Raw genomic sequence first — 24803 nt, 5'->3', positions numbered from 1 at the left:
CCACCAGAACAGTGCACAAGGGGAGAAAGGGGGCAATTGTTTCATCAGGCAAGCAGTTATGCTTGCAGTGATGGAACATTTGTAACAGCACAATGTTGAATTTCTCCCACAGCTTTTTATATGGTGTTGTTCAGTTTCCGCAGGTTCACGAGGTCAAACAGTGTTACAGCAGCCGTTCAAGCAGACATGGATTTCCATGAGAACTTTGAAATGTCTATGGACCCTCAAGAAGATAGTTATCCTGGGCAAATATCAAGACAGTACTCTCGAGATGCCAGCACTTCCACCGTAAGCATACAGGGCTCTGGAAACCATTATCACGCGTGTGCAGTGGACGATGACTTTGATGGAGATTTTGATCCTTCCATTTTACCTCCTCCGGATCCCTGGATTGACTCTATAACAGAAGATCCAATTGAAGCTGTTCAAAGGTCAGTGTGTCACAGAGATGGACACTGGTTCTTGAAGCTTCTTCAAGCAGAGAGAGAGCGTATGGAAGGTTGGTGCCAACAAATGGAGAGAGAAGAACAAGAAAATCACCTGCCCGAAGAAAGTAAGTAGTTCAAATACCGATATACAAAGAGACATTTATTCTGCCATTTCCCCCCATCTAAGTCTATCATAGGGGTAAAGAACATGTGGCCCTCTAAGTTGTTGCTGGACTCCAGCTCCCACCAGTCCCAGTCAGCCAATGGCCAGGGATTATGAGAGTTATAGTTGGAAAACATCTGGAGGGCAGAACGTTCACATCCCTGGTCTAATGATTTGAATGTCAAAAACTTTTAATTCCCAGATATTCCTTATGGCTGCTGAAAACAACTGGGCATCAGCTTCGTATATCTTCTGATTTCACTTCTGTAACTAATAATGCAAATAATCTGAGGATTCATCTAGGTTGTTGCAGCACTCCAAGACTTGCAGTCTTGTCAAGAAGACCATATATAAATTGGAGAAAGCCCCCCTAAAATTATATTATGATGAAATACAACATTGGGATTGGTTGCCTCTAAGTAGGTGGAAAATATAGAACAATGACTTCAAATACTGTGTGTGTGTGTGTGTGTGTGTGTGTGTGTGCGAGAGAGAGAGAGAGAGAGAGAGAGAGAGAGAGAGAGAGAGAAGACTTGTGAACATTTAAACCAGCCAGCAAATAAACACCCAACATCTGTGCCATCACTGCTATGAATGCCCAGTTCTCAGTCACCTAATATGCATTGGCAAAGACACATGAAGAAGAGTCACTCCAGATGATGGTTAAAAATTTCTATCCCATATTTGGCATGCTAACGAAGTGGCAAATAACACCACAATGGCAGAAGTTCCAGTATGGGCAGGCTCATACCCCAGAGAGCCACTGACAGTCAGTGTACATTAGCGATGATACCAATGTGGTACCCTCACAAGATGTTGCTGGTCGTCCTTGCTGACCAATAGGCATGCTGGCTGAAGCTCATGGGAGCTGGGATCCAACAGCATCTGCCAGGTACCTTGGCTACAACTGGCATAGACCATGGAGCTGGATAGATGTTGAAGAGCTGCTTCCAAACAGTGTAGAGAATGCTGAGCTTGGTGGAACAATAGTCTGAATTGGTATACAGTGGTACCTTGGTTCTCGAACTTAATCCATTCCGGGAGTCCGTTCAACTCTTGAAACAGTTCGAAAATCAAGTTGTGGCTTCCGATTGGCTGCAGAAGCTTCCTGCACTCAATCAGAAGCCGCGTCAGACATTGGGGTTCTGAAAAGCGTTTGCAAACCAGAACACTTCCAGGTTTGCGGCATTCGGGATCTGGTTTGTTCAACAATTAAGCCATTCAGGAACCAAGGTACCACTGTAATTATACACAGCCCCAGGTTCATATGAGAAGTGGTAGTCCTTGAGATACTCTAGCCCCAGGCCATACAGCTCACCATTTCAACTCCCTATCTGCTTATTATTATGGTAACCAATTCCTTTCTCAAGGAACCTGCAGGATTATGGTTGCTTGCCACAAGCACATCGTTTTGAAAGGACAGCTGTTTCTTAACCAAGGGAGCCAAATAAGAGTTTATGGTAAAGCTCAGGACTGACAGCTGAAATGTCTGTTGCTTTAAATTTTAGCAGCATGTGCAATTGCAATACAAATTTTGCTGAAGTTGTGGAGAGAGTTGTTAGTGGACCCACAAATGATTTTCACAGCTTCAGAATGTCTGCAGGTTTAACTGGTCAGATAATAAACTAATGAGAAAACTGCAGAGGCTGAAGTTTCCTCAACATCCTGGCAGCTGAGAGAACAGTTGCTCCCCCGCTCCTTAAAGTAAGATGATACAAGCTTTCCTCAGACAATGCTCCCTTGTACAGAACAGCTGTCTGGAGGAGAAGACTCAGTCAGGGCTGCTTGACAGAGGCTTGTATGTTACATAGACACGTTTGGTATTATCTAACTGAGAACGACACTGTCAGATGGGACTGAATGTTTCTAGTTAGGAATGCAATTTGCTGCTGCACATAAAAACAAGCTAGACTGTCAGTGGCTTCAGGCGGAGTCAGTAACAGCAGGAGATATTTCTTTAGCTAATTATGCACAAATTGTATTATATTAAAATTTGCTGGTTTCCTCCAAATTCACTTATCTGTAACAGGAGCAGTAAGCAAATTAAAGCCAGGTCTTTCTGCACAAACGATCTGAGCGCAGATCGTTCTCTTAAGATCAAAACTGCAACATCTGTTCATGAACACAAATCTACCGCCTGGGATTTGTGTGCATGCAACAGTGTGAACCTTCATGCAAATGATTGAATTAAAAGAAGGGATCTGTTCTTGATACAAGGGCATGCACACAGAGTGACAGGAGCTGCACACACATTTAAAAGCCGAAATCATTCTAATTGTCTGTTTGGTACAGAAGGGGGAGCAGGAGAGAAAGAGAGTTGAAAGTAGCATCCTGAGCAGCTGATTGTCAGGATTTCAGCTTTGTGTAAAGGTGTACACACAGCCACACTGTTGGACTGGAAAGGAGAACTTCACAGTAGTATACTTCCAACATGGAAGCCTGCCTCTTTGCTTAAGTTGCCTGTAGCTGGGGCATTTTTTAATAGGTATACATTTTTCTACCATCTCCTGCCCTACAAATGAATTAAGGATACTATCTAATTGGTACATTTCTGATTGCTCACCTGGTGTCCTCTAGCTAGAGAGATCACAGATTAGTTAGATAGTTAGCAGAGAAATTTGCTGCAACTTTGCTACCTACTTAGGAGTGGAGCTCTGTATACTTTTGTTTTTGCATGTCATATCTATTTAACATATTTATAGCAACTAGTATATTAACTTTGTACTTAATTCACACTTGTTGCCATTTAATTTTTTAACAGTAGTAGTGCATTATATTTTTATACATCAGCTTTTATATGTTGATTAGTAATACTGCTCTCTTCCTGCTTCTTTTGGTTACCCTGATACCCTTTTTTGACCAAGCACAACCCAAGCTAATTAAGTCCTCTTAAATTACTTGAATCTTGCAAGATTTGCGCCTTCTACTATGCACAGCAGCTTCCATTTCTCTCCCATGATTACTCTTAGCTCTTTCCTGTTGGGTGGTTCCTTAACACACAGCCCAGTTAGGACTTTATTCCTATCCCCTGCTGGTGCAAAAGACGTATTTTAAGAGAGGATGGAGAGATGGCTGAATCTGTGTGTGGCCATTTTAGTAATAGAGAGGAGAGGAGAGGGAGATACGGCTGTGGGAGATGGCCAGGTGATTGCATGGGAATTAACTTTAACCATGTTCCGGTTGTTCTCTCTTCCAGACCATCCTTCAAAGCACAGAGCCTAGGTTCTGTTTTCTTTGATGAGTGGAATGATAGTGATCTGGGCATGGAACATCTGTGATGGGACCTGATAGGGTTACAGACACCCAGATATGCTGAAAGGGTATAAGACAATTAAAATCATATACCCCAGGAGAAAGATGGAGGTGTTTGGTTTCTTAATGGCCCTTGGGGGTTTGCCTGTCGTCTCAGCAGGCAATTCTGTTGAAGCTCTGCTTGATCTCTAGAGTAGGGAAATGTCCCAGTCAATCTGACCAAGTGTAGGCTAGAATCCTTTTGCAGGCCTATTGCATGGATATGATGGTTGGTGAAGAAATGACCCTTCCTGACCATCAGAGGCATCCAATGGAGCTTTTTTTGGTAAAATACTTGCTATATCTTAGCCTATGAGATGGTAATGAAGATGATTTGATAGCTCATTGTGACAACTTCACTTTTAAAATGGCTCATAACCATGCCAACTTAGATGGCTGCTGGGTAGGAGGGCGGATTGACCTAAGTGGTTATGGGTGAGACCTCTGCTGTTATTGTTGCAGTTTTTAAATTATCCCTTAAACCCCACCATATTGGATAATTACCAGTGTCCATCATGAGCCACACTGCTTGAGGATGTAGTGGCATCTCAAGTTCTAGTTGTTCCTGGATGAGACAGATTATTTCGATCCATTTCAGTGTGGTTTAAGACCTGGTTATGCAATGAAGACTGCTGTGGTTCACTTGGAGTATGATCTACACTGGGAACAGAAAGAAAAGCACATCCCTCAAAAGAGATGGGGGGGAGGAGCGATAGTTCAGTGATAAATCACATATTTTGCATGGCAAAAGCCCCAAATTCATTCCATGGCATCTCCAGGTAAGGCAGGGAAAGACTCCTGTCTGAAATCATGAAGAACTACTCTCTGTAAGGCAATTTAAACCAAGGATTTCTAAATGGCTCCCTGGGCTTCATTGGGAGGAAGAGTGGGATAGAGCCTGGATGGATGGATGGATAAATAAAGCAGTACGTTTGTAGTAGGATCGCCAATAATTTTTGACTCCCAGTTGTTTAACAACAGCAACAAGTACGGTTGTTTGGGGTGGGTTTGTTTGTTTGTTTTTCCAGATCGAGCTGCTGAAGTGGGTGACCAGGAACTGATTGTGTGTGTGTGATGACTACAAGCAGAACAGTTCTGGTACTGGGTGCAGCGTGCACTCAATGGTACCTTGTGCCTTTAATCCAAGTGTAAATCCACCCCTTTTTCTACTTTGCATTTGACTTCAGCTGGTGGACCTCAGGGTTCCAGGGGAAAGCACAGTAGATCCCTCAAGCTTGAAGATCAGCCACTCCACGTTTAGACAGCACTCATCCAGTTGGGCCAATGGTCTAACTCTGTAATAAGGCAGCTTCCTCTGTAAAGAAGAGCCTCAGCATTCATCTCAAAATCAGCTGGGATGTTGTCATAAACCAGTCACTGATCAAGGCATCCTTTCTCCTCTCCTGCTCTCTCTATGGTTTTGGAATAGATTATTCTAATCAAGATTATTCAGTTATTGTTCAGTCAAGTATAACCAACGCTGCACCACCAAACAATGCATTCTCAAGCAACTTGTCTGACCAGTATGAACACCCGAGCAATTTTTGTTTTATGCAAAAACTCTCTCCCGAGGCAAAGTTGAGAGACAGCCTCCGTCCAGTTCCCCGTTATCCAGCCTTTCAGTCCTTGAGATGCCTTGTGAAGTGTCAGATGGCCCAGCTCCAGCTGAGGCAGCTGTTCTGAAGTAGAAGCAGTGGGAAGAGTTTTCATAACAATGGGAACCACATGAAAGCTCTCAGAATAACTCCTCCCCACTATTGAAGGCTCTTTTCAGTTGAGTGGTTTGCGCATTAGGATGAATAAAGGACTAGACACACCAAGGGGTACATTTTCAGCACAGTGCACAGGGAATTAGACACGCAAGCTTTACAAACAATAATAGTAGTGTGTAGAATACCCTGAGTGGCACAGTGGATGTATTCCACTTAAATCTTGCAGTTCACAGTTGTCCAAAGTGAGGGAGCAAACTGAAAAGGTCGGTCTCTTCTTGCATGTTCCTGAGGAAGGACTGTAACAGAGCTCCCTACTCATCGCTTCACACATTTAATATTCAGTGTTTACTCAAATTGTCCCCCAGCAGCTGATCTTTGCTACACTGTGCTTTCGATTTATGCTTGCATATTTAGTCTTACTAAAAGGCTTACTGAAAGTACAGCTTACCTTTGCTCTCTGTATTATGCTCTTTTTCGTTCTATTGCAAGGGAATACAAGAGTTTTCTATATTTGCAGCCCTGTGTCGTATTTCAGTTTAGAGACTTGGGGTTAGGCCGCACTGGGTGTAGACCCAGAAAATGTGGGGTACATATTTTGGGGTAAAAGCAGCCCCTAAAATTTTGCCACTGTAAACAGCTGTAGCTGATGCAGTCAAAGGGTTGTGCCCCAGGATCTCTCTTGATTTCACAGGGTACCTTGAGGCCCATCTATTGAATTGCATGCCCCTCTTGCCAGCACAAGAGTGCAATTCTCTAACCTTATCCCAGCATCTGCAGCAATTTTGCTGGGCCTTCTTTCTCTTCCACTGCAATCTACCTCTTACCAAAGGTGTGGTGGAACATCCCCAAAATACACTGCCTCAAGGGGTCACCTAGAATACTTGCACAGGCCTCTCAGCCCTGAGTACAGATGTCTTTGTGATTTCTTTCAAACCCAGTGGTGTACTGATACGTTTTGAAGTTCAGGAGCTCATCCTGACAGTCTCCATAGCCGCCTATCCAATGAAAATCCATAGCAATGTATCCAAGCAGAGTTCAAAAGATGCAAGCAGCTGTGCTGATCCATTATATATATCCACTCCCTGAAGAGCAGCAGTATATAGCATGAAAACCCTTTTTATTAGGATCGTCAATAGCTGCAATACTATGCACAGTTAGCAGAGAATAAGCTCCATTTAATTTGGTGGTGCTGCCTTCTAAGTTCGACTTGTAAAATACATCAAGCTTTAACAAAAGATACTCAGCCAGCTGAAATGCAAACTTTAGGTTATAATTAAAAATTAAAAACAATCTTGCGAAGAAGTATTAGGATTTAAGCTGCTAGCATGGAGCAGGAGTCCCATCAGCTCTCCTGGTTCTCCAGAAAGTGACACCGTTGATTCTATGCTGAGAAAAGTCCCAGAGCTGCATTTCTCCATGTTCCACCCCTGCTAAACCAGTGCTTAAGTGTGGGGGTGTGACCAGCTTTTTCTCATTTTCTCTTTTCTTTTCAAGTTCTAGGTAAAATTCAAGCAGCAGTTGGCAGTGCACAGCTTCTCATGGCTCAGAAATTTTATCAGTTCAGAGAACTGTGTGAAGAAAATCTGGTATGTAACATGTATTACAGGCACCATTTCACCACCTTAACTAGATCCAGACATTGACACTATGTACAAACAAAGAGATGTAAGGGTTCCCTACAGCTTGTTACGTGTAATTTGATCAGAGCGCATGGCTTTCTTGTTGTTATCATTGGCTTTTTAACTTACACAGTGTTCTGCAGCCGTGCTTTTCTTTGCTACCATGAAACCTAGGGATGCGCTTTAATAACAACAGCACGAGATTTTCCTTCCATAAAATTTGCCACTTTACACCCTCAAGAGTTTTCTTAAGTGGCATTAAGAACACCTTTTACTCTGTGTTCCCAAGTGACATTAGTTGTGTCTCACAGCATTTCTGTGAGCAGTTGACAATATACATGATGCAACATACCATGCAAGAGAAATTCATTTGATTGAGGGCATGGCTAAAAGATAAATCTACATTTAAAGCCTGATGGTACCGTTTGGGCTGCAGATGAATTGCAGCAGTACATAAAGCAACTGAATTGTGTCAGGAGTTAGGGGAACACTGCTATGTGAATGTAAAATCCAAGACCCTTGATAGAATGGTGATAGTTGGTTAGCCTTTTTGGCTTTGAACTCTAGTGAAAATAGAATTATTATTTCTTTTTTTGGTGGGGAGGAGCATAATCCTACTCAGCCAGCACACAAATAAAAAGGAACAAAGCAGGTCTGCTTAAGGCATTTAGCCATTTCCTCCCCCATCATGGTGCCTGAGCACCAGGCGCCATGGTTCTCTACCTAGCCTCCATTGCCACCAGAACATTCTTCCCTAAGCAAGACTCTCTCACCATCACTGCTGCCATTTTTAGCCAATTAAAACACAATTCATGACTATCTAAAGTGATATGGTGATGCTTTAAATGTATAGTGCAGATAGAACCTTTTACGACAAACTTAACAGAAGGTTATGATTTTGGCAAGTGGAGACACAGACACAATTAACAATATACTATAAATAAGTACAAAACCGTTGCCAAATCACAATAAAACACCAACATGGGAGCATGTGCAAAAATCACATTAGTGAAAAGCCAAAGGAAGTATGGGGGTTTTATAAGTCTTTTTGAACACTACAACTGAATGGGCCAACAGTACATCCCTTGGGAGGATGTTGCAGGGGCAACTGATGAGAAGGCCCCGTCCCTAGTACCTGGCAGTCAAATTGATCTTAAAGATGGACCAAATGAGCAGGGCCTATGATGCTGATCTGAAAGCACAGACAGGTTTGTTTCGGGTGCAGGTACTACCTTTAATGGTAAAAAACAGCTTTTTATAAACATGCTTGTAAGTAGTACAATTAGTAGAGATTTGGTGTAATATGATTTGACCATCTGGCCCCAAATAACACATAAGCAGCCACATTCTGTGCCAGCTGAAGTTTCTGGGTCATTTTAAAAAGGAGCTAGTAATGCATGACTGAGGCTAGGGCAATAGAAATATATTTTAAAAATTAAAAAAAAATTGTCCAGTAGCACCTTAGAGACCAAGTTTGTTCTTGGTATGAGGCTAGGGCAGAATACAGAAACATTACATATACAGATATACCTTGGTTTTTGAACAGCTTAGTTCTCGAACATTTTGGTTCCCAAACACCGCAAACCCGGAAGTGACTGTTCCAGTTTGCAAACTATTTTTGGAAACCAAACATCCAACAGAGCTTCCACGGCTTCCGATTGGCTGCAGGAACTTCAAAATCAGAAGTTGCACTTTGGTTTCCGAACGTTTTGGAAGTCATGGACTTCTGGAACAGATTCCGTTTGACTTCCAAGGTACGACTGTAGATTACAAAAACACAGGTACTGTATTTTTCGCTCTATAGGACGCACTTTTTCCCCTCCAAAAATTAAGGGGAAATGTGTGTGCATCCTATAGAGCGAATGCAGGCTGTGTGGCTAAGCCCAAAGCCAGAACAGGGAGACGGAGCGCTGCGGAGCTTGGGGTTAGCTGCGTAAAGCCTCTGCAGGGCAGTGGGGTGAAGGTATCCCGCTGTCCTGCAGAGGCTAGAAAGGCTGTCCCTGAAGGCAGAAGAGGGAGACGGAGCACTCCGCCTCCCTCTTCTAGCTTGGGGATGGCTGTGCAAAGCCTCTGCAGGGCAGCAGGGTGCCTTCACCCCGCTGCCCTGCAGAGGCTAGAAAGGCTGTCCCTGAAGGCAGAAGAGGGAGAAGCCAAAAGGGCTGTCCCCTTTTGTTGAACCCGAAGCCCACCCACTGTTCCCTGAGCCGCTTGCCGGGGCTTTATGGGGAAACCCCTGGCTTCCCCCTTCAGCCCCGACACTGGCCAGGCTGGCTGGGGGAACCCCCGGCTTCCCCATAAAGCCCCGACAAGCTCAGCCGAGGCTGGCTGCTTACCGGGGCTGTAATTCAAACAAAGGGAGAGCTGCTTGCACGCGTGTAAACAGCTCTTACTCTGCTAGATTTACAGTGTGCCAGAAGGATGGGGTAGTTTATACAACATTTGATTCAGAATATTTTTTACTTGTTTTCCTCCTCTAAAAACTAGGTGCATCCTTTGCTCCGGTGCGTCCTATAGAGCGAAAAATACGGTAACAATCAGCAAGCATATCCATCACACTGTTAGTGAAACAGTAAAGACAACTATAACTTATTATAAATCAAACAGTACCCTCCATTATAGAATTCACTTTGATGACAGAGTGACTCACAAGCCTTCTTTACTAAGCTGCATCTAGGATAATTTGAAATCCTAACAAACTTTAAACACTGTGGCTGTCTCAGTGAAATTTACAGTTTAGTTAGCATAATTAGCCAATCTCACTAAACCAGCTGAGTCAGATATAGCAGCTCAGAGTCATTAGACAAATATAAAAAGTCATACACCAGTGGACTCTTTCAAGTTTTTCCCCACCCCCAAAATTGAACAAAATATTTTCTTTCATGCTTTCTTTCTTCTTTTCTGTTGCACAGAATCCCAATGCTCATCCGAGACCAGCCTCCCAGGATTTAGCAGGGTTTTGGGATATGCTGCAGTTGTCCATAGAAAATATTAGTATGAAATTTGATGAACTTCATCAGTTAAAGGCCAATAATTGGAAACAGATGGATCCACATGACAAGAAGGTAGAACATTGTCGATTTTGTATGCTTCATTTAAAGCCCTGCACAAATACTGGACAGATTAAATAGGCCTCTGCATACGGCAGTGATGTTAAAAACATGAAATGGAGCTCATATCAGATTAATCTCATTGTAAAAGAAAAACAATGTTTACATAATAATCACCTGAGATATTTTCTGTAATATGTTTCAGGCATATTTTTAAGGCAAACTTGTTTCTGTGAATTGAATAACGGGAATGTGCTCATTTGTCTTATTATACTTAACGTATAATCATATTAGATAATCAATTGTTGGAAGGAACTGCCTCATATACTGATTCTTAAATTTTAAATAAATACTATGGACAGTACGTAGTACTGCCTAGCCTAAGACTTCTGTTTACTAATGCACTCTGAAATGTGTCAGCAAGTAAACTAGGGAAGTTCTGTAATCACCGCTGGCTTTATAACCAGTTCCCATTCCCAGGGATAAATGTATGGGTATTCTCAAAGTGGACCATCATAAAAGTTACATGGTAAACCTCTCATGTCATTGATCTAGTTTGTTTACCTCGAGGGAGACCTCATAACTGGGTTCACCTTACTTAATTCAACTCAATCTAGTTCCGAAACATTAAACAGAATGGAAAATGAAGGTTCTGCTGTGTTTCCTAGAATAAGTTGGGCTTTATTTTTTTACTGTGCTTTGGCACTTTGCTTTGTTTTTATTTGTTTGTTTTCAGTATTTGTGTCAGGAGCAGACATTGGTCAAAAATCTATTGTTGCCATGCACTAGAAGCACTTAAAAGCTGGGCATTGTCCCATCAAATTCACATTGGCATCAGTGAAAGAGGAACAGATTTAATTAGTTAATATGAAAAAGAAATATTCAGATGATACAACAGAAGTAGTGATGTGGGCAGAGGTAGTTGAGAAATAGAAGAACTTCTGTGTGAAACAAATGTTGCTTCTTACCCCGCAAAGCCCAAAATGGGGAGGGAACGACATTTTGGAAAGAACTGAATCTCTTTCCTAAAATGCTTTCTTCCACAATAAGGCATAAAATAATGAAATATTTAAATAAAATATCTAATACACTGTTGCCCTTATAGCCATAATAATATTAGCTTATCCACAAAATTAAGGCAGAGGCAAACATATGAAACAATTGGGAAGCTTATTTCAATGTGTTCAAAACTTTGTTTTCAAAAGTATATGACCAGCAACTAGCAATTCAGAACTGGGAGCTGTCGGTTCTTCTAGAAAAAAACACACAACTGTCTAACTGAGAACAAGTTCTAAATTATATTTGCATTTGCACAAGAAAATGCAGTGGGGTTCAGTTTCACACATTCTAAACAAGTTCTGGAAGAAGAAGGGCAATTTGCTCACCCTCTATTTGTAAAAGGCATTTGAAGCTGCTCTTAATTATCTTCAGTTAGACTCCCACCAGTTTTGTCTGCAGTTACTTCATCTTATGTTTTTTTTAAAAAAAAAACAAAGTTGGTGTCATTAGTGTAGCATTCAGAGATGTTCACATCTTATTTTTGAAGGATATTCATAATTGCCATCAAATAAACACTGCAAACATTTTCGTTTTCCTCTCAGAACTGGGATTTTCCCTCAGAAACTCAATATTAAAATGAACATTTATCTGTGTTTTTAGGAACAAGTATTAGTAAAGAATGGGGGAAGGAGCATGATAGAATCATAGAATCATAGAGTTGGAAGAGACCACAAGGGCCATCGAGTCCAACCCCCTGCCAAGCAGGAATATCCATGATATCCATATACATAACAGGCAGGCTCATATATTTACACCCCATGCAGGAACCTTTCTGCTTTTTTGTGGTTGGCTAACATCATGCTGCATTTTTAAGACAAATAATGCTGAACCCTTACAGATGCTGAATAGGAGAAAGAAAGATGCTAGCTGGTTTTGATAAATTCATTGGGGAAAAGTCAGGTTTTTGAAGAAAACCCTTCAAAAACTCCCCAAAGTACAGTTACTCATTGAAATGATAGTATTAATTGCAAGTGGTTATTTCTTTCATAGACTAAGGTGGAGGCAAACAATTGCCTCTATGAGTTCCTTACAGGACAACCATTGAGACATCAACTCAGAAGCCCCATTGAGCTTGAGGTGGCTTAGTGTTCCTACCACACCAAATACTTGTCATTAGATGCCAAAATAACACATTAGGCAAAAGGTATTTATTGACAGTATTAAGAAAATGATTATTTTAATGTTAAGCTCCCTAAAAGGAGGCTGTTTCTACAACCTGTAATGGGGGCAGGGGCAGGTTCTGTGGTGCACAGTAACCATAGTGTTGGCAGGTTAATGCTTAGGATCTTAAGTTAAAACAGTGGTTCATTTTCTGCATTTAAAAGACAGATGGGCAACACTTGTGAGTTCATTTTGTATTTGTGCTTGTTATCCTTCATCCACTTCCTAAGCTTGGGTAAAGAACATAGATTAGTTTTTGCATGCCAAACAAATAGAATGTTCTGAACAAATTAAGTTCAATTAAAATGACCTTACAACTTAAGCAATTGAAGCTGTTTTGATCAACAATGGTAAAGTTAGAAGCTAGGATGAACTTCATGTAGTGTAATGGAATGAATAACCCCTTCTTTAAGAAAGCATGAACCAGATGGAAGGCCATGCAGTTTAAAAATTAGGGGCTGCGGACATGCACTTTGTATTGTAGAGCCCTGCAAGTTTAGATGTAACATACATTTTTCTTTGAAAATATCCATCTCTGAATTTATATATATATATATGTGTGTATATATGTATATATAGCATGTGTATATATACACCTTTTTTTCCTTGTTAACCTTGTTTGGATGCCAAAGTAATGACTAATGTATGCTTTCAGAATACCTTTTAAGTAATCCCCACTAACTCTTGAGTTTGTAATTAAATTGTTTACTTATGGTGCTAATTCAGCACAATGCTACACTTTCAGAAGCACTTTTATAGCAATACCCAAAGAGTGTATCATGTTACCAGGGTCAGCTTCCACTAAGCACATGCTCTCTTTTTTTTTCCTTTCTAAAAATTCTTGCTGTGATAACTAATATCAGGCTGCTAGTTCATATGATTGTGTGAAATATATCCATAAGTCCTCAGTGTTGTAAGCCCATTTAAGTCTTGTGTATGTTTATTGTATATAAAGGGGGAGAGGGGACCTCATTATTTGTGTCTTTTCATACCTATTACACACTATTCTAATATGATGAGTTAATTTTATTAAGAAATCCCAAGACTCTTTCATTAATTGTTGGGTGACATAAATTGCATCTAGTATCTTAAGATTTATGGCACTGTATTGCTTTAAGCAGTGTTACCAAGTTCTGCTTAAGATGCTCTCCTTTCTAGTCTCTGGTACCAGGAAGAGGAGTCTAGATTTCCCAGAGGGAACCACACGCAATGTTTAGCGATGGGAGCTTCAGCACCAAGTGTGTGTAGCTGACGCACTGTACCCATGAAGCACTGCTCTCAGTTCCTCCCTATTTTGCCTTAAGATTATGTTATTCTTTCAATAAAAAGTCAGTTCAATGAAGAAGAAGAAATGCAGATAAGAACTAACAAACTTTAGGTAAAAAAAAAAGTGTGTTCTAACTACTGACCTATCTTAGTTTGTTTGTTTGTTTTTTCCACACCCACCTCTTTTTTTTTTGTTTCATTTTTCCCCTGAGAAGCTGTATAATGTCATTAACCTTCTGCTTTGATCAGGAGAGAAGGGCCCCTCCTCCAGTGCCAAAGAAGCCATCGAAAGGTCAGGTGCCACTCATACGGGAACGCTCTTTGGAGAGCTCACAGCGTCAGGAGGCCCGGAAACGGCTGATGGCTGCCAAACGAGCTGCGTCTGTCCGTCAGAACTCAGCCACTGAAAGCGCCGAAAGCATTGAGATTTACATCCCCGAAGCCCAGACCAGGCTATGAAGGGATCCAACCAAGAGGACTCTTAATGGCAAGAAACATCTCTTGTATAATCTGCCCTCCTAGGTCCATGCTCAGAGACACCAATAAGTATTTGTATCCCCCTCTCCCTTTATCTCTCTCTTCTCTCCCAATGAAGTAACACTTCTGTGGCGTAGTTGTCAATCCTCCAAGAGATTTTTCGCTAATTCCCCTTGCTTTCTAAAGGTTTGCCCATGTCAGCCTAACGCTTTGTCACATGTACTGATGCTACCACCTTGCCTCATGTAAAGAATCCCACAGACACACAGTTGAAGTCACACACATACACAACAAGCATACATGCACACACCTCTGTACAGTAGATACACAAATGAATTCATTCTTGGTCCTTCAAGGTAGTCTGTTATCTAGTGTACAGCAATATTCAGTTATACAGTATTTTGGAAATTCAGTATTGCAGGGTAAACCTTTAGGATTCTGTTGTCTTCCTAATTAATGATGAAAGCAGATCTAGCTCAGAATCCCTTCTTGCTATGGCCATTATTATTATTATTATTTTTAAAAGATAGCACGCATTATTTCATTCCTAAGAAATCATACCTTCTCACCTGACTGATCGGAAGGAGCTGGAGAGGTAGGTGTGCTGCAGTAAAAGTTGAAGTTAACCTTTCAGATGAAATGTAAAAGACCTGCAGCTGCACAAACTGCCACATTTTTATTTCCTCAGTGTTGCTTTAGAATCCTTTTTTGATCAGCAGAAGACTGTAAAATCAATCTTCCAAGGAAATAATCTGGGGTTTTTTTAAGGCAATAAAAGGGAAACTTGGATGCAAAGATGGGTGGAGGTTAAATTAAAGAAATATTAGAATCATATTGTCTAACTAGTAAGATTTTTCATGATTGTACAATATTGCCAATTCCTATGGTAATATATGAAATATATCAGGTTATAAAAGGGGAGCAAAAATAGCCTTGGCTTTGTTGATGTCCAAGCCTTGTCAAGACTTTCAGATCTTGCACATATACACACAGACATTTGCTGTTGAAATGCTGTAAATCAGTGTTCTTTAACCTTTGGTCCCCAGATTGTGTTGGGCTACAACTCTCATAATCCCCATTTAGCTTAGCCCAATGGTCAGGGATGATGGGCATTACAGTCTAACAGCACCTGGGTGCCCAAAGCTGAAAACACTGCTGTAAATGAAATTTGTATTTGTATGCTACGAATCAAACTGCTTACATATCAAACTGCTTACATCAGTTTCTTCTTTCAAATAGAAAATACTTAAATTCTGAAAAATCAAGGAATTGTCGCAACACATCAGATGGTGAACATCTCTTTATCTGTGGAGCATTCTTTTAAGAATGTGATCCATGCCTAATTGTAGGCACTTTGGAATCAAGGCTAGAAAGCAATTCCCAGAAACAGGACCAGGGTGCAGTGAGAACAACAGTGACCATGCCACTACCAACCATCATGCTGGCAGAGAGCATGAAGACCTGCCAGGCACCACAATGTTTTAAGGCTAGCATCCAATATCCTACTAGGAGGAGTGGTGAAAACCAGATACAATATGAGTCCTGGCCATAAGGCATTATAGAGCTAGCAGATTATGCCCTTGTGGAGCTGGTGTGTTCAGATCTATTGACTCAAGTCAGTAGAACATGGATCTAGCCTGTACGTAGTGCTCTCCTATGTGCCACGCTAATGTGCCATTTGGTCTTTGGAGCATCTTCCTTGGCACCCTTGCTGAACATGACCGTTAGTGGCCCTCACTTGTCACAAAACCAGGAGAGTTCTGCATTCTGCAAACAAGAGATGGTATGGTAACAAAGTGCCCCGATTGACTTGATAATCTGTACTCTGCATCTTACCAGAGTTGGCTTTCAGTGCCCTTACTGTTTTAACACAATCCAACTGTGGAATCCTTGACTGCATGGTTGATATAACTGTATAGTTCACATTTCAAAACATCAGAATTTGCATTGGAAAAAAAGTTTTTTGAAAATATACATGATCCTATCAGGACGTGTCACATTACACAGTGCTTTAATTTTATTCAAGAATTTGGGAGAGGTAATAGGTTCTGGCAAGGAAAACTTTCATAAAACATTTATAAAGCCACTAGAGAATTTGCTACCTCTCAAAGCCATTGATATATCCAAGCTATATGTTTATAAACAGTGCACAAAATATCACTGCTATATTTTACAAGTAAAGGGCTAATAATTCAATATTTTAAAGACTTTAAACATTATGATAAAAAATCCAGTGTAACTCATCACAGGAACCAATCGTGGAAAGTCTGACTTGCACGGATTTCAATCACATTGTATTTGCTAGGATACATTTTATTTTATCTGAACAACACTTTTCTCTAAAACTATAGTAGCAATGAAAGCTCACACACTGTTTCAGTCTACATAGTGCCAATTGCCACCTTTAAATATATGGCCATGCTCTCTGTTTAAAAGATTTGAGGACTCTTTGTATGAACATGTACACACAACAGCACCCAAAGAAAAGGCCATTTTCACAGCGACATATCTGTTTATTTGAACCCATGAAACAGGAATTAAGACTGGTTGACAAGCAGCTTGAAAACAATTCTAATTAAAACGATGCAATAAATCTGGTTTTTTCATCTGCTATGAACATACACTCAGAACTTTCTAGTAAAATCCAATTATTTTCCTTGGGTTTACACCTAGGTAAATATGTTGAGGCTCAGTGCCAGAACTTTTTATTCTAGAATGGTTGTATTTATACATCATAATTTTGGTATGAAATATAAAAGAATCTGTTAGCATGATGCCTGGTCGTTCAAATTATATGGGTTCTATGTGTGGATGGAAAAATAACTTCTACCTAGTTTTTCAGCAAAACTCAGCTGGCATCCAAATTCTGAATGCTTGCATAGAACATGAGGATGTTGTGAGCGTGTGAGAGCACAGTGGGCAGTCAGCCAATCCTGACAATGTATTTCAAGTCTATGATCAGGCTACCTGTTAGAAAGTGAAGTTATATTTGCTATGGTTGCCACACGTTGATTACAGAGCACCATAAATCAGAAGAAGAAAAAAGTTAATGTACAGTGATAACATTTACAATGCAATCCTATGCAGAATCCTTACTACAAAGTATGTCCCATTAAGCTCAATAGGGTTTTACTTTTGGGTAGATGTTATAGCAGGTGTGGAGAACCTTTGGCCTTCTAGGTGTTGCTGAACTACAACTCCCATTATCCTTGGCTATTGGCCATGCTTGCTGGGGCTGATGGGAGTTGTGGTTAAGCAACACCTGGGAAGGGAGAGCAAAGGTTTCTCAGACCTGCATTATAGGATTATGCTGTTAGGACACAATCCAGCCAATGTTAAGCATTTTCAAGTCCCATTCATTTCAACGGGAAAATTAAGCATGTTTTCAAATTTCTGCCACTGAAATTCATGGAATTTAAAAGTGCTTAATTTTGTCCGGATCAGTGCTTCCTATTCTCATTTTGTTTGGACATGCTGGCTTTGTTTTTGTTTTTTAAGTCCAAATCTGTGGGGAAACTGTTCTTCCCAAAATTTCTTTGGTTTTAAATTACAAAATTGTTGGGCGTATTGTGGCTGCTTGGATATGAACAAAAATGGCTTCCTACATCAAAAGTTGAAAAGTATTTATTTTATTTTTTGCAGATGTTTCCATAAAATACTGTTAATCTTTTTGTAATGACCAATGAGAAAATGGATTAAACATTTTAATAGTGAAAAGGAAAATGGTAATAAGTTATTTGTAATATATTTCAGTTTATTTATTGGGTGCTCCATTAGGGTTTTGGTGTGCACTATCACTTTAATTTAAACTTTGTATTTGTGAACTTACTGTTTTATTTTTTTCCTAATTTATAATGCATATTTAAACCAGAATGTAAATCACTGACATATGTGCATTCTATCTGCATTCCCAATCATGATAATCATCAGTATGTTTTCGATTTGGAAAAAAAGTGGTACAACTTGCAAAGCCTCTAGATGGAGAGATGGAGAGCATTGTGTGGTTTTATGAATTGGGTTTTCATAAGATTATCTACTTATCTGGTGTGTGGACAAGAAAAAAAAAATGTAAATAGATTAATGTTTCCCATAATGTAAAAAAGAGCAAATTAATAAAATAAATAATGCACTGCTTGTAAGAGCTGTGGCTTTTCAATATAAACTCTCGTTCCCTCTTTGCAAATTAATATTGCCCTTTTTAACGAGGTCATTTACAATGCCATAAGGAAAACACTGTGAGACAATTACAGTGTGGAGGCAATTATAGGGTGGAATTTCCAACTGACTCTGCTAAGACTTGTATGAGCAACAATGCCACTTACATGATCTGTCGTGCTGAGTTCACAGAGTATCCTTGGGTGTATAGCTGCTCAGATATTTCATCTTTGCTGATTTGGTGCCTTGTACCCTAGAAATATTTCAGCCTCTTAGTATTGATGACAATGTAAAAAACAGCAAGCATGATGTCATCATAACATCCAAAGACACAAGCAACTGTGCACCTCTCGCAGTTTATGTGGTTCCAATTATGCGGTCAAAATCACCAGAACCGTTTGGGAAAGCCAACGACACCTCCATGGACATTGCACAGCATTGCATCTTTTCAAGAATTTCCCATTGCATGTGTTAGTTTGGTCTATATCTCAGGACCATAACAGTCTTCCAACTGTCTGTAGGGGAAATAGTTTCTCTGTCCAATCTAGGAGTATTCCGTAGCTGTTTTTCAATTGGGGGAAAACTCCTAACATTGGAAGTCTGCTGCATGGGTTTGCTTTGCGATATATGCTACAGGGTAACGTTACTGACTCTTGGGTCATAAAGTCCAGGTGGCATTTTGGTCAATGACTTAACAAAGTGGCTGAATATTTCTATCGTAACGTGGGCAACCTGAACCTGAGGCCTTAGGAGTGAATAGGACTTTTGGCCTAATTTCATGCAGGTAAGTAAGCAGGAATGATGGGCAGGGGGTGGAGGGTTCCAGTTAGACTCATCGCTCCAGAAAGCAGCTTAAAAAAAATTCCATGAGAATGTGGCTCTTGGCAGGGAGTTGGCCACTTCTGATTATATTGTTGTTGAGGTAACTTTTCTGCACAAAAGCCTTTTCATTATTCACTTTTTGCAGACAGGCTTCCATCCTAATATAGCTAACATACTGAGAAGTGGATCCCATTGTATTCATACCACTTCAAGGTATGTGGCGTTAGGATTGCAGCCCAGGAAACTGAAGCTAATTATGAGGAAGAGGGATTTATTTAGGGCCATAGACAAGATAACGGGAGATATACTAGGAACCCAGAACCTATGGACCTCCAGATGTTGTTGGACTCCCAACTCCAATCAATCCCAGCCAGCATGAACAATAGTTAGAGATAATGGGCGGTAGTGCAGTAACCTCTGGAGGGCCACAGGTTCTAGCTGAGATAGATGACTGGATCATTTGTAATCAGCTTTTTATGTTCAAGTTTTGTTGGGGATCATTCAAAAGAAGCTAGTCTGTTTTCTGAGAAGTCTCTACTTGTTTGTGGTGTTGGTGCATTTATTCTAATGTGTATTACCATACTGTCCTCTAGGAAATGATATTTGATATCACCCACCCATCTACCCCCACAGTAGAGAACCACTTAGAAAATCAACCCCCTCTCCAATTAAGCCCATCCAAGAACAACTTCAAGATTTAGATCTGAGTGGGAGTCAGCAACCACATAAATCATATGCAAGAAGCAATCAAGAGAATGATCCAAATAGAGAAAATACTCACCCAACAAAAGGCTGCTTGGCTGGGTGGTCTGGTCATGCAGTTCATAGCCGTCAAGCGTTTTATCAAGAGCAAATGCTTATTTTGTTGAAAATATGTTCCAGATATATAAACTCGAAGTCTTCTCAGAATATGAATCAAAAATTTAATTAAAAAAATATCTGTGTATGCAACCAAGTAGCTGGCTTTGGGTATCTGGTCTGCTGACTGTGGCACATGCACAAAATTAGGTTTAGCCTACAACACCATCACATCCCACCCCCATGAGCCTGCCAACCACTTAAGACTGACATGCTCATGGTCCTACTGCCATGTGAGAGCTGGTACCTGTGTCTTTTCAGTGGTAGGAGCAGGACTGTTAAATATCCTTCCTATGAAGATCCATTGGGCCCCTTGTCTTGTTTGCAGTGTGTTTTTGGTTCGAGAGATTTCTGCCCTTGGGATGTGCTTTGCTTTTATTGCAGATTTTATTTTATTGGCTGCTGTTTCCAGTTGCTTTGCATTACATAGTACTTGTTGCAACATTCACACAATATCATAAAAATGCCAACCTGTCTCCGCCACCCACTTACCTTTGTCCAGCACTGAAATGAAGCATCAGCACTCGGCCTTAGACACTTGATTGGCTATTGGCAGACAACAGCACACACACAAAAACCCCTACTCCCACCTGCTGTTTCAGATGTACCACAGATGAAACCAGCTTTTGACAACACAACCATTTCCCCCTTTCTTCCAGTACAGTGCACACAACAATGGATTTCAAAACGTAACATACCTACTCCATCTACCACAATCCCAACTATGATATACCTATGCACAAACATATGCACACAAAGACACCCTGTGAATTCAATTCTATCTATTAGTCCCCTCCTTAACCTTAACCTTAACCCCAACCCCATCCCCACAGTGCCATTTCCCCAAAGCTGCATAAAGGACAACTACCAATTACAAAACTTCCAGCAAGAGAGATTATTACTTACCTGTTCCAAAGGAAATCTATCAGGTTTGTTGGAAGGTGGATTCTGTATGAAATGTCTCCTGAGGGCAAAGATTCAAGAAATGCTTCTGTATATTATGGTTTGCTGTTCTATGAAGCACACTCACGATATTTGGTGGGTTGTTTGCAGCGGGCGACAGCTCACATCAATGGATCTCTCCTTTTCCCTCATCCCCACTGCAGCCCCCCTGTACCCTGCTCCCAAAAAAACTTCTCCAAAGTGTCAGAGGAATCTGCTGAGCATGGTGAACTGTGTTCTATGAAAATTATCCATTGCAAGAACTTGCTTTCTGCTCACATAACATCAGATTCCACCCAGTTATTCTTACAGGGAAGTGCAACAGCAGCAGGAGCAGATAACTGCAGCCGCAGTCTTCAAGAAGGCACATTTACATGTTGACACACTGTTATGTATTGGCTTAGCATTGCATGTGAACTGAGCCAATGTTTTGACCAGCTCTCCATTGCCACACGCTTTCGCCACTTTCACTTTTTTCACCATTTTCATTCGCTCATCCAAAATGAGAAGTGCTGTTAACTACTGTCGAGCAGGTACTTTTCCACCAACCAGAAGCTAGCATCCTGCAATCCGTAATGTGAGTGTTCTTATTGCCTCTGTCTTAAAGGTTTAAGCAGCAACGGGGGGGGGGGGGGACCTTCCCAAGTTTGGTTACTGTTTCAGCACCTGCTCTTCCTAGATTGTACTTTGATCTTAACATGCAGCATGCTACTGATGAAAGTAGGGTTTATTGGTTTTGTTTCCACTGATGCTTTAAAAGAGTTGGGGATAAAGCATTTCAGGCAGATGTGTCAACCACCACCTGCCCTGCCCGGTCTTCCAAGCAGCAGAACAGTAATTTCTGTTTGCACAGATTGATGAGTAATTTGTAAGGGACATGCAATAAATCCATTGTTATAACTTAGATGCCATTCCCAATGACAGCAGCTCATGGAAACAAGTCTTCCTTGTGTTTGTACTTGAGCACTCTGGCCAGATCTAAAGACATCCAGCCTGAAGAAAAGTTCTGGGGAACTGAAAGTTCATTTGCATCTTAATAAAAAGTATTATCCCATCATTACTTTTGTTTTGTTTTTCTCAACATGATAACCTTTACATTGTTCTGGTTTATACAGTTACAGATAGGTAGCCGTGTTGGTCTGCCATAGTCAAAATAAAAAAAATCCTTCCAGTAGCACCTTTAAGACCAACTAAGTTAGTTCTTGGTAAGAACTAACTTAGCTGGTTACCAAGAACTAACTTAGTTGGTCTTAAAGGTGCTACTGGAAGGATTTTTTTTATTCTGGTTTATACAGTAAGATTGCTAAACCAATTACTATGCCTTTCGTTACTAAAACTGGTTTTAAAACCAAATTCAAAACTGAATTACAAATAGGATGCTTCCTGATGGGTGCTTATTGTGGGATGGATGCTCCTCATGCATGCATATTTTTCACAACTTCCATTCATTGTGTTTAGCATCAAAATGCCAACCCATCTCCCTTTCCTCCATAAACTGGATTTATCCTATGGGGGGGAGCCAATAAATTAATTTATTGCTATGAATGACCCCCCCCCCTTTTTAGTATCAATCTGTAAGCACACAGAGGCAAACCTTGGACAACAGGAACTACACTTGCAATGCAGTCCTATATAGGTCTGTTCAGATGTTAGCCCCATTGAGCGATACTTCGTTTGTGTGTGTGCAGGATTGCAGCCTCAGTACAAGATACTAATAACTGAAAACACAGAACAATACCCAGAGATCTGGGCTCCTGCTGGCACCTCTGGTACACAAGTGATCAACTTTCAGTTTCCAGTGTAGTTTTCTGCAGATAACTGCATCTGGAAGTGGTATGGAAATACAGTGGTTAGCCTTCAAACAATTATGGAATTACTCAACAGCGATTCTGCTTCAACATTTAAAGTGCAGCTTGAGCTGTCAGCAAATTCTGAAAACTACCTCATGAGCCAACACAGCAAATGCACATCTGAAACATCTAATCTAATCAACACCAACTCAAGATGATGGGTTGAATTCAGATTTCCAGCTGTGGAAGGTCTTGAGGCCAAGCAGAGCTTCCCTGCTGAAGCAAGAAGGAAAGTTGATTTTTATCCATTGTAGCCCCCAGCAACACTGTTCCAACTTGTTCCCGATGATCCCACCAACCCTCTGGAACAGATTTTTAGGTGGTACAGCAGGTGGAGCTAAAAGAAGAAATAAGAATCAGGGAAAACTCTCCACTCTTGCAGCAGAAATATTCAGTGAAGTTTCAATCTGGCAAATCTGGATCTAATCCAATTCTTTGCCCTCCTCCAGATGGCAACAACCAAACCTGACTTATAGCAATAGTTTCCACTCATTTCATGATCAAAGACTTAATGGCCTGTAGGTCCCAACGTTTACTGAAAAACATCTCTTGTTACTACTGGCTTGGAGAAGAGTATTTTCAAGGAACAGTGCACACGGGAAGAATACCTAATTATAAAACACAAAGGAGAGCACAATGGGGGAAACGAACATCAATATGGAAAGTGTGAAAACAAATGGATTTGCAATAAAGATTTGTTATTTTTTAGGGGGGAAATTCATTGCTAAAGTTTAAAGTGTCTCATATTTTTCTATAATGAAGTTTTTTCAAGCATGTGTTTAAGATGATACTAAAATAGTTTCAACCAGAAGCAGGCGTTGTTTTCAATGGGTACCAAAAATGCAATGTTTGTAGAAATTCTACAACAGCATCTATGCCAACTCTCTTGTGACCTATAGCTCAGCAGTAGAGCATCAGCTTTGCAACCAAAAAGTCTCCAGTTAAGTCCCTGACATCTCCAGGTAGGGCTGAGATTGTCCCCTGCCTGAAACCCAGCAGATCCACTGCCAGACATCCGAGACAATGCTGAGCTAAACAGTCTGACTCAGTATAAGGCAATTGTTGGTGCAAAGAAAATAATAGCTATAAAAAGAATTCATTATGCCAAGATCCAAAGTTTGGGTGAAGTATTCTCTGGCTAGAGAACCCCACTCCCAACCAAAGCAGAGATTTATAATAACAAAATATGCAGCAAAGTAAAGCATGGAAATACAGACTGTTACACATTTAAAATATGCCCTGGTGAGTTCCAAAACTCCCTTCTTCCCCCAACATAGGAAATTATCACGGTTGGAACGTTAAAAATAGGTTTACTTACAAATTCTTCAAAGGTCAGATTCGTGTACGTTTCTATACAGCAATCAGAAAAAGTTGCACAGCCAGTAAAACTTAGTTTAGTTCCAAAGTGGTGAGAGTTCCTAAATTATTGGTATAGGAACTCAAGAGTGGCTGGTGAAAGTCATGCAGTTTGAACTGGAGCAACCAGCTCAAACTTCTTTACACAGTGAGCTCAGGTAGACTGGAAGAGAACAATAGGCCTTATTACCTAGTTCCTCCCAAGGTGAGGGGAAGTGGATATAGCTAAGCCTGGTAGGAGAGCTTACTGTGTGGTATTAACCCCTTAATGCATTAATAAGGCCTTTGTATGTTGGTTATATAAGGCTAGTTATCCCACAGCAATTTCCGTGGTTCCTGTGCAACAGTTCTGGTGTAAGTGGGGCAGGATGGCATGGAATACAGAAAATCTTCAGAGAAAATGAAAAATTAAACTCTTGGCCTGGATTAACCAGTACAGAAATTAAGAGGTGAACAAACAGGGTTTTATAAATTAGGCACAGAACAAATTAGTTGCTACTATGCACACATTCTACTAGATTCCCCCCCCCCCCCCCGACATAGATTTTCTAACTGCATTACTTTCTGTGGCCTTCTCCTAGTCCAAATGTATCCTTT

At 40.7% G+C, this 24803-nt stretch overlaps 1 protein-coding gene and 1 long non-coding RNA gene across 17 annotated transcripts in view; one reads left to right on the top strand and one right to left on the bottom strand.

Annotated features, from left to right (window-relative positions):
• Positions 1–16532, top strand: part of DLGAP1 (DLG associated protein 1) — a 307198-nt gene extending 290666 nt beyond the window's left edge. For 14 of the 15 annotated variants that reach the window (XM_081013083.1, XM_081013091.1, XM_081013081.1 and 11 more), the window contains 4 exons: positions 135–553; positions 7089–7180; positions 10123–10275; positions 13996–16532. In XM_081013083.1, coding sequence (XP_080869209.1) covers positions 135–553; positions 7089–7180; positions 10123–10275; positions 13996–14205 — 874 coding nt within the window. In that variant the 3' untranslated portion in view covers positions 14206–16532. The remainder of the gene's footprint in view (positions 1–134; positions 554–7088; positions 7181–10122; positions 10276–13995) is intronic. The other variant, XM_081013086.1, reaches the window with a different exon arrangement.
• LOC308481114 lies at positions 499–22075 on the bottom strand. 2 transcript variants are annotated; one of them, XR_013988459.1, is made up of 3 exons: positions 19982–22075; positions 18542–18631; positions 499–540 (listed from the first exon to the last, which is right to left on the bottom strand). It is a non-coding gene; the product is annotated as an uncharacterized lncRNA (long non-coding RNA). The 2 variants fall into 2 exon arrangements; XR_013988460.1 differs by lacking the exon at positions 499–540 and adding an exon at positions 4502–4542 and having other exon boundaries at positions 18546–18631.
• Positions 22076–24803: the final 2728 nt, after the last annotated feature.

This window comes from Podarcis pityusensis (assembly GCF_964106645.2).
Source record: "Podarcis pityusensis genome assembly, chromosome: 7".
NCBI classification, from domain to species: Eukaryota; Metazoa; Chordata; class Lepidosauria; order Squamata; family Lacertidae; genus Podarcis; species Podarcis pityusensis.
This window is presented reverse-complemented; position numbering and strand designations above follow the sequence as displayed.